The sequence below is a fragment of the Aulonocara stuartgranti genome (genome assembly GCF_965226115.1).
Source record: "Aulonocara stuartgranti genome assembly, chromosome: 20".
NCBI lineage: Eukaryota > Metazoa > Chordata > Actinopteri > Cichliformes > Cichlidae > Aulonocara > Aulonocara stuartgranti.
Window position 1 is genome coordinate 32,059,739 of NC_138956.1, and position 12,578 is coordinate 32,072,316.

Consider the following 12,578-nt stretch of genomic DNA (forward strand, 5'->3'; position numbering starts at 1 on the left):
TCGAACAGACGATGTTTATTTCCATCCATCTCTCATCTTGCCTTTTCAGATATATTAGCATTTTTATTTTTGTCTCTACAGCTTGTTTACAGCATCAGAAGCACTGCGTTTTATAGTGGTACACCACAGTAGACAAAAATACATCACCAAGACTACACCAGCATAGTCGATGCAAAAACAAAGGATAAAGAGAACATGTTTCAGATCAAAACTGCTTATCAAGATGATAATAACTAATGATATTAAATTTCTTATCCTTGAAATATAATAGGAGTACATGCATGCAGTACATATACAATCAAACATACTGGAAAGTATTGATGTAATGAATCAGCAAAGAAATGATGGTTCATACAAAACAAGTGCTCAACTAACAATGTATTTATACACATATATATCTGAGAGGAAAAGACCAGCAGATCCTCATAGAACAAAACCCTATCAAAATAAAAGTTGTAACTGAACTAAAATGCATTAATTTCTTCACTTTAATGAACTTTAAATGTGACGTTTATTTATTTATGCATTTTTTGTAGCTTTCTCTGAACACAGAGAAAGCTACAAAAAATGCATAAACTGACTGTATAGTATACTGTGATGGCTGAATTTATTCAGCAGCATCAGGCTCCTCTTCTCATTGAAATCCAGCTGTGGTGAATGTTTGGAAGGCTGCATTTTTCAAGTATTTTCTCCCTCTCTCGACTCTTGAAGGACTACCTGAAGGAGTGTCGGAAGTGCAAACTCCTTCTTTTCAGCTTTTCTGGGTTGTGGGAAGCCATGTGCGAAAATTCTCGGAAGATGTCAAGGTACGTGGCGTCTCCTGATGAACAAAAAGAGAAAACACAACAGGAAATGACGATGAAAACCACAGCCCGAGACCCAAAGCTCTTTGAAGAGTCAAAACATCTTTCTAAATGAAAGTTAGGAAGGAAACAACAGAGGAGCCTTCTGAATGAAGGGCCGAGGCACCATGAAGCTTCCCCTCTTTCAACTTTCCAAATACTGAGCCTCTACTTTTCCTGTTGTCATGGTGACCGCTGAGCCCACCACCGCTACTACCACAACAAAAGCAACTCAAGTCTTTTGTGTCCGTGAGAGCTGCCAGGCTCAGAAAATTAAAAAGGGGATGAAAATTCCTGGTTTTCCCAGCTTGTTTCTGAGTCAGAGAGTTCAAGGCTCCTGGTATTTATGGAGGTTTCCTTTCCTCTATAGACATTCCTTATTGAGCTGGTTTTCCTATCTGTGTTTGGCCTTTGCTCTCAGAATATTTTACAAATGTTTGTTCCCACAGTCTTAAGAGAATTGAGGCAGTAGAAAGGATTTTGTTGCCTCTTTTTTTTTTCCTCGAATAATGAACAGAAGGATTTTTTAGTAGTACCACTTTATTAGGTACAGCTGTTAAGTTTCTTGTTCATGCAACTATCTATTCAGCCAATCACCTGGCAGCAACTCGGTGCATTTAGGCATCTAAAACCGGTCAAGATGACTTGCTGAACTTCAAACTGAGCATCACAATGAGGAAGAAAGATAATTTAAGACAGCGGTCCCCAACCTTTTTTGCGCTACGGACCGGTTTATGTCCAAAAATATTTCACGGACCGGCCTTTAAGGTGTCGCAAATTAGTACAACAAAATAAAACCAGTACCAAAACAAAGAAGTTTTATTCATAACACATGGGAAAAGACCCAGGGAAACAGAGTTAATGATAAAAACAATAAAAACCCTGAAAACCATAAATTTCACACCCAAGCCCCAACTGTCGCGGCCCGGTACCAAACGACTCACGAACCAGTACCAGGACGAGATTTGGGGACCGCTGATTTAAGAGAGTTTGAATGTGGCATGGGTTGGTCTTAGTATTTCTTTGCTGACCTGTTGGGACTTTCCCAAACAGTTAGGCTATTTCTAGAGTTTACAGAGAATGGTCATAAAAAGAGAAAATATCGAGTTATCCATACTATTTGATTATTTTGCCTGCTGAATTAATACGTTTGCTCACTTACAAAGAAATGAACAGTCTCTCATTTTTATGGTCGTCTCATATTACTGAAGAGAAATTGAATATCAACCAAAAATCCCCCCCCCCCCCCCCCAAAAAAACCCACATTACATAGAAATTATAAATTTATTTGTTGGAATGGAAGAAACTGATTCTGTGGACTTAATGTCGCGACTTAATGAGTTGAGATCAGGAGTATCTGTTATTGATCGACTGTCTAATCAAATACTTAAATTATTCAATGATACACAATTCAGTTTATAACTTTTATATAATGTGTTGTTATTTTTATCTATCATACTGTTTAATGCACTAAACAGCCCCCCCCCTCCAAACACACACACACACACACACACACACACACACGCCACTTCAAATATTAAATATATTAGTTATTTGCTATTTGCTTCATAGTTATGCTTTGTGGTAAAGTTAGTAAAGCAAGTGAAAGAAGAAATAAAGCACAGAAGAAAGAGAGAAGTTAGTGATTAGTCAGACCTTTTGTTTATTTTTTAGTATCATATTAGAAGACACAAAGAGGAAAACATAGGTAGAAGTTAGTGTTAACACACACAAGTACTGTAAATTCTGAGATGCATGTTTTTGTTTTTGTTTTTTTTTGTTTTTTTTACAATATTACAATATTCAAAGAAATTGTACAGAAAACAGTCAAGAGACAGGAAAAAAGAAGTACAGGAAAGTTAGAAATGGCCTGTTAGAAGTTAAAGTGTTAATAGTTTTTGCGTTTATATACACAACAGTCACTGTAGACACACTGAGCTGTACAACACCTAATCCTTCAATGGCTTAATGCTTTGTCGACGACATCATTCATCTTGTAAAAACTGAGACCTTTTGGAGAGTGTTTTGGTGGTGTTGACACCACGTACTGCACAAAAAAGGAAAGGCTGAGAGACGGCATGTTTTCAAAGTGCGGAAATGAGCGAGCTACCCTTCCTGTCAATGTCATATCGTTTAAACAGTTTTACCTGGCAAATAAAAGAATGGGACTGTACAAAAATTATTAGGAAGGTTTGTGGAGTCAGAAAATAGTTGGCGGCAAAATAGTTTCTCCAACTAAATTTACTCAAAGGGGCTAAACCAGTAGCTGTAAGCATTGGGATATTACACTGTCTAAGCTTATCATAAGACTTTTTCTTTAGTGTCAATTACAAAATAACACCATTAGGCAGTAATGATGCTGAAATTCTTTCCAGTGGATAGCGTTTATATAAACTAATCTGGAAATCACAAACATCTCTACTATAATCATCTTTAGACAGTCCCAGATTGTTAAGATTCTCCATATAAAACTAAAATTGGTAAAAACATTTCTGCTCTCTAAAAGCTCTGCAAGCTTTCTTTGGTTTGAGCTAAACCCCAACAGTCTGAAGGGAGTCTGTCTGTATTTTTATGTAGGCTTTGGATAACACACTGTCGCTAACTGCAAGCTAGCAAGCGGATCAAACAAAAAGTGTTGAGCTGCCAGGTTCACTGTTCTTGTCACCCAGCCAACAGATGATTGCAGGAGAGGGTGTTCAGTCTGTTTGCATTAACTGATTTCTGCCATGGATGTCACCTCATGCACTGTTGTCGTGATTTGGTATTATATAATATGGATATTAACATTTTCCAACAATATTCAATGTTACATATTCACGTATACTGGGTACAGAACTTTAAAAATAAGCAACTGGGCTTCAGTGGACCTGGGCATCAGCCACCCATGCAATATAAACTAACAAACAATATAAGCCTAGGCGTGACACATCTGATTACCATAAACAAACATTTTAACATACAAATACTGTATATACAGTAACATGGTAGTTTAGAGTGACTTATCAAAAACCTTCCAGTGTAGTTTCTCCTAAAGAATAACTCCACCAACGAGTGATTTTTATATCATATTGGGAACATTAATATCGTTCTGTGTGGTTGTGGTGTTAATCCCCCCCCACCCAAAAAAAAAAAATCTATATCCAGCTTAAAAAAATACCATCTGCCTTGCTGTTAAGCATAATACAAAAAAATACTGATTATCTGTACTGAAATAGTCATTGCACTATGGCTCTGAGAGTCCTGTCATATATTAAAAAAAATTAAAAGTGCATCATTTTGCGTTTAATGAAAAATAAAAGCTTTACTTAATCAATCTTTTAATCACTACGCAGAAATAATTCTCACATCATTTTCTCTCCATTACAGTTATTGCAGCTTCACAGTTTCCCCTCATGAAGTTATTTAAATAAAGAGTTCCTCCACTATTTTATTCTTTTATTAAATAATGGAGGTTAATTTTTGAAAAATTGATTCAGTTAAAAACAAGTAGGAAAGAGAAACTGGCTGAACCCCTCTGCGGCTGTTTTTTTTTTTTTTTTTTTTTTAATTATTACTGGTAAACAAACACATGCTGACTCCTGAAGGGTTTTTCCTCCTTTGGTTTCAATATTTATAAGATTTCTTTCATTTTAGTATATTTATAATTCAACCAATTTCCTATTACAGTGGCTCTTTACGCTATGCTAACTTTCAAAACATAGTTTTTCAGCATTTAAATAAAACTGCTGCCCCTAACAGCTATTTTGCTCCTGAACCATCTTCAGCTTGCTGGCTGACCTTAAAACTTTTATATCCATCAGCTTATTTGCATATGTGAGGCTGTGGATAGCATCCTGTGTACCATTTCACACTGTAGAGGTGCAAGTTTCTGGTTTGCTAATAAGATAAGAAGCTACCATATTAACGTCATAAGACCTGAACTCATCATGGCATGCATTTTTAATTTCTCTCTGCTATTTGGGCTGATTCGACCTGATGAATGTAAAAATAAAGAATTATCTTTTTACCTGATTTTGCTCTACAAGGGTCTGATATCCATATATGAGGACATTTGTTTTAAATTTTGATAGAACAGTGGCAATATAATGTCTTTGTAAGTGCATATCAGGCCCTTGTAGAGCAAAATTTAGTATAGTTAGTAGTTTTTAGTCTAGACAACCCAAAATGTGATGTCCACATATGTGGACATATGGGGACTGCAGGTCCAGGAGGTTAAAGTTATGGAAGTCTATGGAAGACATTGCTGTTGCTGTTGTACGTTCCTCACAACTTTATAGGCTCAAACTATAGTTTCAAGTAATACTGAGTAAAACTTGCATGCAGTTAATGTTGTACATGTTGGTCATTATTCAAACCATAAAACTCTATATATGACTTGTTGTCTTGACCTTGAATTGGGAATAATACCATAATGGTATTAGAAACCAAACGTTTATAACAATTAGATTGTGCATACAACAAGCTTGGGTTTGACAAGCAGATCAGATTTTCAGCTTTAAGTAGATGGCGACCATGTTTTCAATCTGCATGTGTGGAATTATGGGATTTATAGCAGTAAGTGCTGTTTGGAGTTCAAGTCCATAAGATAAAGCACAAGTCTAATGATCTCCATTTGGTAAAGTTTGGTTTCTGTGTACAACTTGTGGGATTTACACACTGACAACTAGAGACATCATATGTAAGTTGTTATTCTTACAGTAGTACATCCTAGTTCACTTTGAGGACACATGCATAGTTAGTGGTCTGTTAGTTTAAAGGTCAGCATTCACACTGTGATCACAAAATTTACATGACCGGCACCCTCACTGATAAGTCTTAAGATTTCACACGTTTTGCTGTGCTGTGCTTTGTTTTAAACAACTTCTAAATTCCTGGGAAATCTTTAAAAGAAAGTATAGTGTGTAAAGTTAGCATATACCAAAGAGCCACGTGACAGACAAATATACAGATATCCTCATCACTTTGATCAACATCATCATTTTTCCATGGCACACATCTCTAATACAACACCTCCATGTGTCTTGGGTAGTTTTGCCATGTCTACTAGAAAAAGTAAAGAGGCTTTTACTTCAGGAACCAGACGTGTCTAAAACGGGGAATCCCACAAAATATACACCCCGACCACATGATGAAATGAAACCTAACTCTTTTGAGTTCTTTGGTTCAGAGCTCCCTGTATCCTCTGAAACCCTCAAAGTCCTAGATTGGTCCCAAATACTCTGCTGATGACATTATTTAAGGTCCACTCCTGGCCTCATAATAACTAATAGATTTCTAACGTTTCCCTGGCAGTGATTTCTCTGCCACACCTGGCCAATTTATTTCTGTTTTTGGTCCAAACTGACATCGTTAAAAGTAGATTAGGAACACTGAGTTGCTGTTAGAACCTGAGAAGGGAGCGGCCGGCTGCTAGGTTTGCGGAGAGAAACATGACAGATGTAGAGAAGAAGAAAATTGGGTAGTAAAAAGTCTTTCAGACGAACATGAAGCCTAAGATCCCCAAACATGTGTCTTCATGCATCTATTGGCACCCCCTACATTAGTTCAACCTGACCTGATTATTATGAAGCTGCTATATTGAGACAGATAAACTCCTGAATGCATTTCTTATACTGCTGCTCAGTGGGGCTGCTGATTGGGTATTGACCTGGCTGTCCAAAGGGTCCTTCTGACTCCCGCATCTCATCGTTCATCCGGGCAAGACGCAGCCTGAAGGAAAAAATGAGAAATCAAAAAGAGGATTTAGTTATTTGAAAAACACTTAATGGACTCTATAGTGCGTAAGTAAAACAACATACAGCGTGACTATATCTGCGTTGGCTTGCTGCACAGCTATACTCAGCGGATCCTGGCCATCTTCGTCACCATCGTTCTGTGTAGCTCCTCGTTTGAGGAATAAACACACCTGCCTGGAAAGACAAAAGAAAACAAGATCAATTATAACCAGAACTCAATGGTAATCATTTTTTAAAATATTTCAACCACAAGTTAGGTCACGTTTCTTTTACACTGGATGTATCTGTAAAAGTAAGGAAGGTTTAGTCTGTTTCCTTGTTGCAACCGGGGCCCACACAAAAACTAACCAAGGGCCGTGCTTTGAGAAGCCTGGCACTATTGGAGTGAAAATATGATTTATAGCCACTTTCAGTCAAACAATGGTTTTCCCGGGAGAACAACAAGCCTGAACTTCTCATAAAAGGAAAAGTCAATTCTTTTAAATCACTCATGCATGCCTTTTAAATAGGTTTCCTGCACGAGGCTCATTGTCCTGGACAAGCTTAGCATCACTCCAACAAAGCTCGCTTTACTAAACTGTAAACCATGTGTGAAGTGGTTAGAAATGCAGCAGGGAGAGTAAAACTCCTCATGACTCACCCCGTGTGTCCCAGATACGTGGCATGATGCAGGGGCCCCCTCCCTCTCGCGTCTCTTTGGTTGACGTCAGCAGCGTTCTGGAGCAGAAACTCACAGGCAATCAATGAACCCTAAAATAAAGCAGAAGTGAAAAGATGTTTACATTGGATTATGTCATAATCAGATTTTTTGTCTAATGAAAGACCGATGTGAGAAGTTTCCAGACCTCTTCGGTCGATTCACTCACCCCGATCACAGCCTGTATGAGGGGCGTTTTTCCTTCGTCTTCCTCGTTTACTAAATTGACATCAGCTCCATGAGCTAGCGCTGCAGCCATGACGGGGAGGTTACGAGCTTTCGAGGCTTTATAGAGCAGGGCTCCGGGATGAAGATCCCTTAGGTCCTCCAGGTCTGACGTCTCTGGCTCGGCCTCCAATTCAGCCTCTCCGCTCGAGTCCTCGGACACCTCACACTCTGAGGACAGCGTAACATAACTCAGCAACAGCATACAGACATAAAAGCAGCTCGTTACAGTTCATCCCCTGGACTCACCCTCCTCTGTGACGCTGTCTACTACTGAGCCAAACACCAGGATGTCTGTGCTGCCGTCTGTACTGCCTCCCAACCCGCTGTCGCTGCTCAGACCTGCCGGACCGGGAGGCGCCACAACATGGACACATTAGTCACAGCTGTCTCTTTCAGAGCAATTAGTGTCATTTTAATGGTGCAATAGTGAACACACAATCCAAGCTCTGTATTCCCATGCTTTAAAATGTGTGGTACAAAGGTGTGAGTGTCACAGTAGGGAGTTGCTTACTTCGAGGCCCAGATCCCGTATCAAAGTAGGAGAAGAGGGAGTCCAGCTCATCGGGACAGAACAGAGATTCTCGTCTGAACTTAGCAGCTGCTATGAGAGGAACAGAAAGAAAGCTTTTATATGGTGTCTAATTTGTATGAAAAACACTGGAAAACTACATCGCTAAGCTGCATTTCACCTGACATACCTGAGGAGAAGGTGGAGGGGGAGGTGTTTCCAGGCTCCTGTCGGTATCTCCGCCGTGTTTTGGGCACCGTCGTAGCGCTGTTGTGTCTTCGGCATTTCTTCACACTCCACCGCCGCTCCGACTTCCTCTCCCCGTTGATGAGTATCTCAGTGGAGCCCAGCTTCTTCAAGAATTTCTTCTCTACATATTTTGCCTTAATCCAGGCCTCTTTTTCTTGCCTGAACAAAACCACATGACATACGACTTTTGATGTTAGTGCCTCAAAGGTCACATGTTTATAGATCAGATTAGCTGCGCTTCATCAGTTCTCACCTTGAGCTGGATGGTAATGGTTTCTTAAGACCTTTTTCTTGGCAGGAGCCTTCATAGATGTGGTTGATGACGCTGTTTCCGAGTTCACACATCAACTACGAGGAAATATGACAATGATTAGGAACTTAAAGTAATAGTTTGATAGTTTAGGAATTATATTGGGCTTTTTGCTAAAGGGTAGCTGAGATAACCCAGATCACTCCCTTGTCTTTTTGTAAAATATAAATGCTTGCTAGCTTAGCATAAAAACTAAAAAGGGAAACTGCTAGTTTATCTAAGCTAAACAATCTCACCGTTGGTTTAACATTTCTGTTTTTAAACTAATTAAACAAACATAAAGCTCGTATTGGTTTCAGAGAAACATTTTGATATACATTTTGTGTATTTTGAGTAGTTGCCTTTAGACCACAGTTAGGGCTGTGCGATATGACCAAAATCTCATATCCTGATATAAGAATTCTATCATCCCGATAACGACATAAATCACAAAAATGTAACATTTTCTGTAAATTCTGTGAATCTCGGGCAGCTCGACTTGCGGGAAGTGTTTCCAGCTGCGCGTCATGTAGCTGGAGTCGAGTGTTTTAACCAATGCATGAAACTATACATTTTTAGACATAAGTTGTAAAGGCCGCCATTTTCTTTGTGAGTATTTATTACACGGCGTGCTGCGGGGAAAAGCCTGTTCTAACGTTTGAGTCTAAGGTTTATTTTTTAGCACCTGTCGGCTCTTTTTTGCTTCTCATCCATAAATAATCTGCTCTTTCACGTGATTCAGTTTATTTTGAAAAGTCTCAACAGTATCTTGAGCTTTATTGTGAAAGGTTTATGTGGTACATAAACAAGCGGACATGCGATGCTGTTACCGTCGTTGTTGCTAACGACAACGCATAAAAACAGGCGCTAATCCGTCTGTAGTGTGGTTATATTAAATCTAAGAGAAAGAGAGAACTTTAAGAAATTAATGTAGTCACTACAGTGACCATCAAAACAATGAAAAAATATTGCCGTAAACAGTTTATTTTGAAACAAACGATAGCGTAAAATGAAACGATAGACGTTTTTATATCGTCATCCGATACATATCGTTCTATCGAACAACCACAGTTAATATAATTTTAAATTTTTCTGTAATTTCTTAATGAATTTCAACTTTTGCCTAAATATTATGAACCAAACTGGAGTTTCCAGTTTGTTTCATATTATTTAGTTATAATAGTTTTTATTTGTTTTAGTGTTAGTGACATAGAAGCCTTTTTTTTTTTTTTTTACATTGATACATTATATACAATATAAAGTGGGTTATTTTATAACAATGTATTATGTTACGATATAAATACTTAAGTAATGGTCATGTAGATATCACATTCTCAAGAAACATGTTCATAAATGGTTTTGAAGATCAAAACAATTCCTGTATTTTTCTCTGTTTTAGATCATTTTATCAGTGCAAACTATCCTTTACTTTTATAAAAGTCTTATTATTGTTTTTATTTCAGTTAATTCAGTGTTTTTAAATCATTTTTTCCAAATAAGGTGTTCATTTTAGCTGGTTACAAGGATACTGCTTTGGAAAAAGCCAAACAAATAGGTTCCTCTTTAGTCTGACTTACTATCATATCTTATATTTTTAATGTTTATGGAGGTGTGCATGCACGACGGTCTGTTTGTCTGTTTGAACAGGTACACTCGTGTTTTAATGTGGGATTTCATCCAAACTGTGAAGCCTTTTGTCACAGTAGGTTTTAACAAGTGCTATAAGACAGTGATATCCATTTTTCATCTTCAGGTTATTCTAGTAATGTGTTAAAAACTGCCCCATGGCTGTTTAGCTGAGACTAATTGTACCTTTAATAATTCTGGTTCCCACGAGTCCAGCGTGAGTGAGCGCACCTTTGAGCAGTGAACTCCGAGACTCCTGCAAGAGAAACATATTCAGAGTCCAGAGATGTGCTGTTGATGTTCTGTAGTCAAACTGTTTAGTGCTTAAAGGGGAAGAATTTCACTTTGTTAGGACTGTAAAGCAGCAGATGGCGTCCAGCTCGACAAAACAAAAAGCAGTTTATATTCTTCTAATATGAAAAGATGCACCATGGCGTTGTGTGGTGACCTGATTTGAATCCCGGGCTCCTAATGTCATGCAAATCACTGTCTGGTATCTAGGCAACTGTTGCACGTTAGAAAAAAACTGCACTGAGCTACAAGAGGCCACGTCTGATCTCTCTGTGAGAAGAACAGTCCAAAGGAGGAGCATGAATATTCAACAGGTGGGCACACACGCATTCAGGGACGGGATTTGAGATTACATAAGCAGTGAAAATTGTGGCTGCAAAATAAACAAAACTCCTAAGGGATCAGACGCCTGAAAACGACCCTCAATGACGCCACAGTGTGATGGAATGAAACAAAAGTGCAAAGGAAGTGTCTTTCTGCAAACATGGTGCCTCCATTCAGCAGCATTACATCATATCCAGCACTGAATTCAGCTATTCAATGACTTATCACTCTGTGAAAACTCTCACTCAAGGCACGACTGATCCAATAAGCAGTGTCCTGCACTTTAATCTGTCAGCAGCGTGTGTGGCAGAACGTGCTCTCCCAACTTTAGCAGGCTGCTGGCACCTCTTCCTGTCCTCAGAGCCAGCAGCCGCCACACAGCACGAGGCAGGTTTAGAGGAAGCGCTCAGATTCTTTAAGTCCACCCTAAAGATGCTTATCGTGCTTAATTGTGCAGTTTGACATTGAGAGGCTGTTTTCACACTCTTCTTCTGTTGGGAAGTCAATATGACTATGATGACCTTCCCTTTAACGTGACACTGGCAGACTCCAATGCTAAGCTAAAAGTGACAACCTACGGAAAATATGACAAAAACAACCCAGGACTGTGGAGCTGCTGGAATACTATCAGACAAGAATGAGTCAAGGTTCCTCTTCCAGAGGACTCAGTTCCCACGTGTTTATAGACTGTAGTTAAAAGAAGAGGAGATGGTATAGTATAGTAAACATGGCCCTGTCCAAACTTTTCTGAGAATAATGCAGGCGTTTTTTCTACCTGTGGATGCCGGAGCACTCGATGCACAGCAGGATGCCGAGGTTGATTGAGGCCCAGCGAGGGTCGGCCTGACCGCAGTCGCAGCACTGCTCGTTCCCCGGCAGACACTGGATCCGCTGCAGGATGGTCTCGCCCCGGGCGCTGCGCTCCCGTGGCTCACTGGCTGAATCGATGCTGCTTGTGGATGGAGAGGCTGTTCTGTCCAGATGCTACAAACAAATGCTATCAGTTAGGACGGAATTTCATTCAATTTTAGTGAAACAAAGTATTATTTGTTATAAATTGAGAGGAAGTATGTGGAGTTGTGTCGATGTGAATTAAACTTTACAGATTAAACAAATGAGATAAAACGTTAAGTTTAAATATCCTAATAGGAACATCTGCTACGACTGGACTATTTTTTTATAACAGGTATTTTAGTCTAGGGCATTGCAGCATAATTTATTAACTGATCATAGAGCAACTGTGGGTGTTAGATAAATAGATTATAGTGGAATAAAAAGTACCATATTTGAATTAAAACATGGAAAAACATCCCATAAACAAGCATTTTTTCCCATTAATTTTGACTCACCTCTATGTAGTACGTGTCTGGGCTCTCTCTGTAGGCTGAAGCGATGCTAGCTTGAACAGCCTGAATCCACGAATGTCTTAACTTCTCAGACTCAGCCTGAAGCATACAGCTCCTGAAAGACGCCCACATTATATTCATGAATCAGAAAAAGGATTGTTGTAATATTTATGATTACCTAAAGCACAGATTAAGAAAGAATAAAGTAAAGCAAGCCACCTCCTGATGCTGTACCTGCACAGCAGTGATTTGAACAAAGCAGTCAATATTTAATTTATTTTTTTATGTGAGTTTAAATTTAGAGATACTTAGTAAATTGAAACTTTGTGATAAGTAACTTTAAAATTTGAGATATGGCCTGAATTCCTGTATTTATGACTGAGGTAGGATCTAGACCCTTGATGACCCTAAACTGGATGGATAGGATTGATTGTTGTGCAATC

At 38.9% G+C, this 12,578-nt stretch overlaps 1 protein-coding gene across 3 annotated transcripts in view; it reads right to left on the reverse strand.

Annotated features, from left to right (window-relative positions):
* Nucleotides 1–12,578, reverse strand: part of acap3a (ArfGAP with coiled-coil, ankyrin repeat and PH domains 3a) — a 70,173-nt gene continuing 57,595 nt past the window's right edge. For 2 of the 3 annotated variants that reach the window (XM_082518917.1, XM_082518919.1), the window contains 12 exons: nt 12,139–12,250; nt 11,565–11,773; nt 10,361–10,430; nt 8,513–8,607; nt 8,201–8,418; nt 8,014–8,103; nt 7,749–7,841; nt 7,444–7,670; nt 7,218–7,327; nt 6,641–6,751; nt 6,490–6,551; nt 1–820 (listed from right to left, as the gene is read on the reverse strand). In XM_082518917.1, the coding sequence (XP_082375043.1) occupies nt 714–820; nt 6,490–6,551; nt 6,641–6,751; nt 7,218–7,327; nt 7,444–7,670; nt 7,749–7,841; nt 8,014–8,103; nt 8,201–8,418; nt 8,513–8,607; nt 10,361–10,430; nt 11,565–11,773; nt 12,139–12,250 (1,504 nt within the window). In that variant the 3' untranslated portion in view covers nt 1–713. The remainder of the gene's footprint in view (nt 821–6,489; nt 6,552–6,640; nt 6,752–7,217; nt 7,328–7,443; nt 7,671–7,748; nt 7,842–8,013; nt 8,104–8,200; nt 8,419–8,512; nt 8,608–10,360; nt 10,431–11,564; nt 11,774–12,138; nt 12,251–12,578) is intronic. The other variant, XM_082518918.1, reaches the window with a different exon arrangement.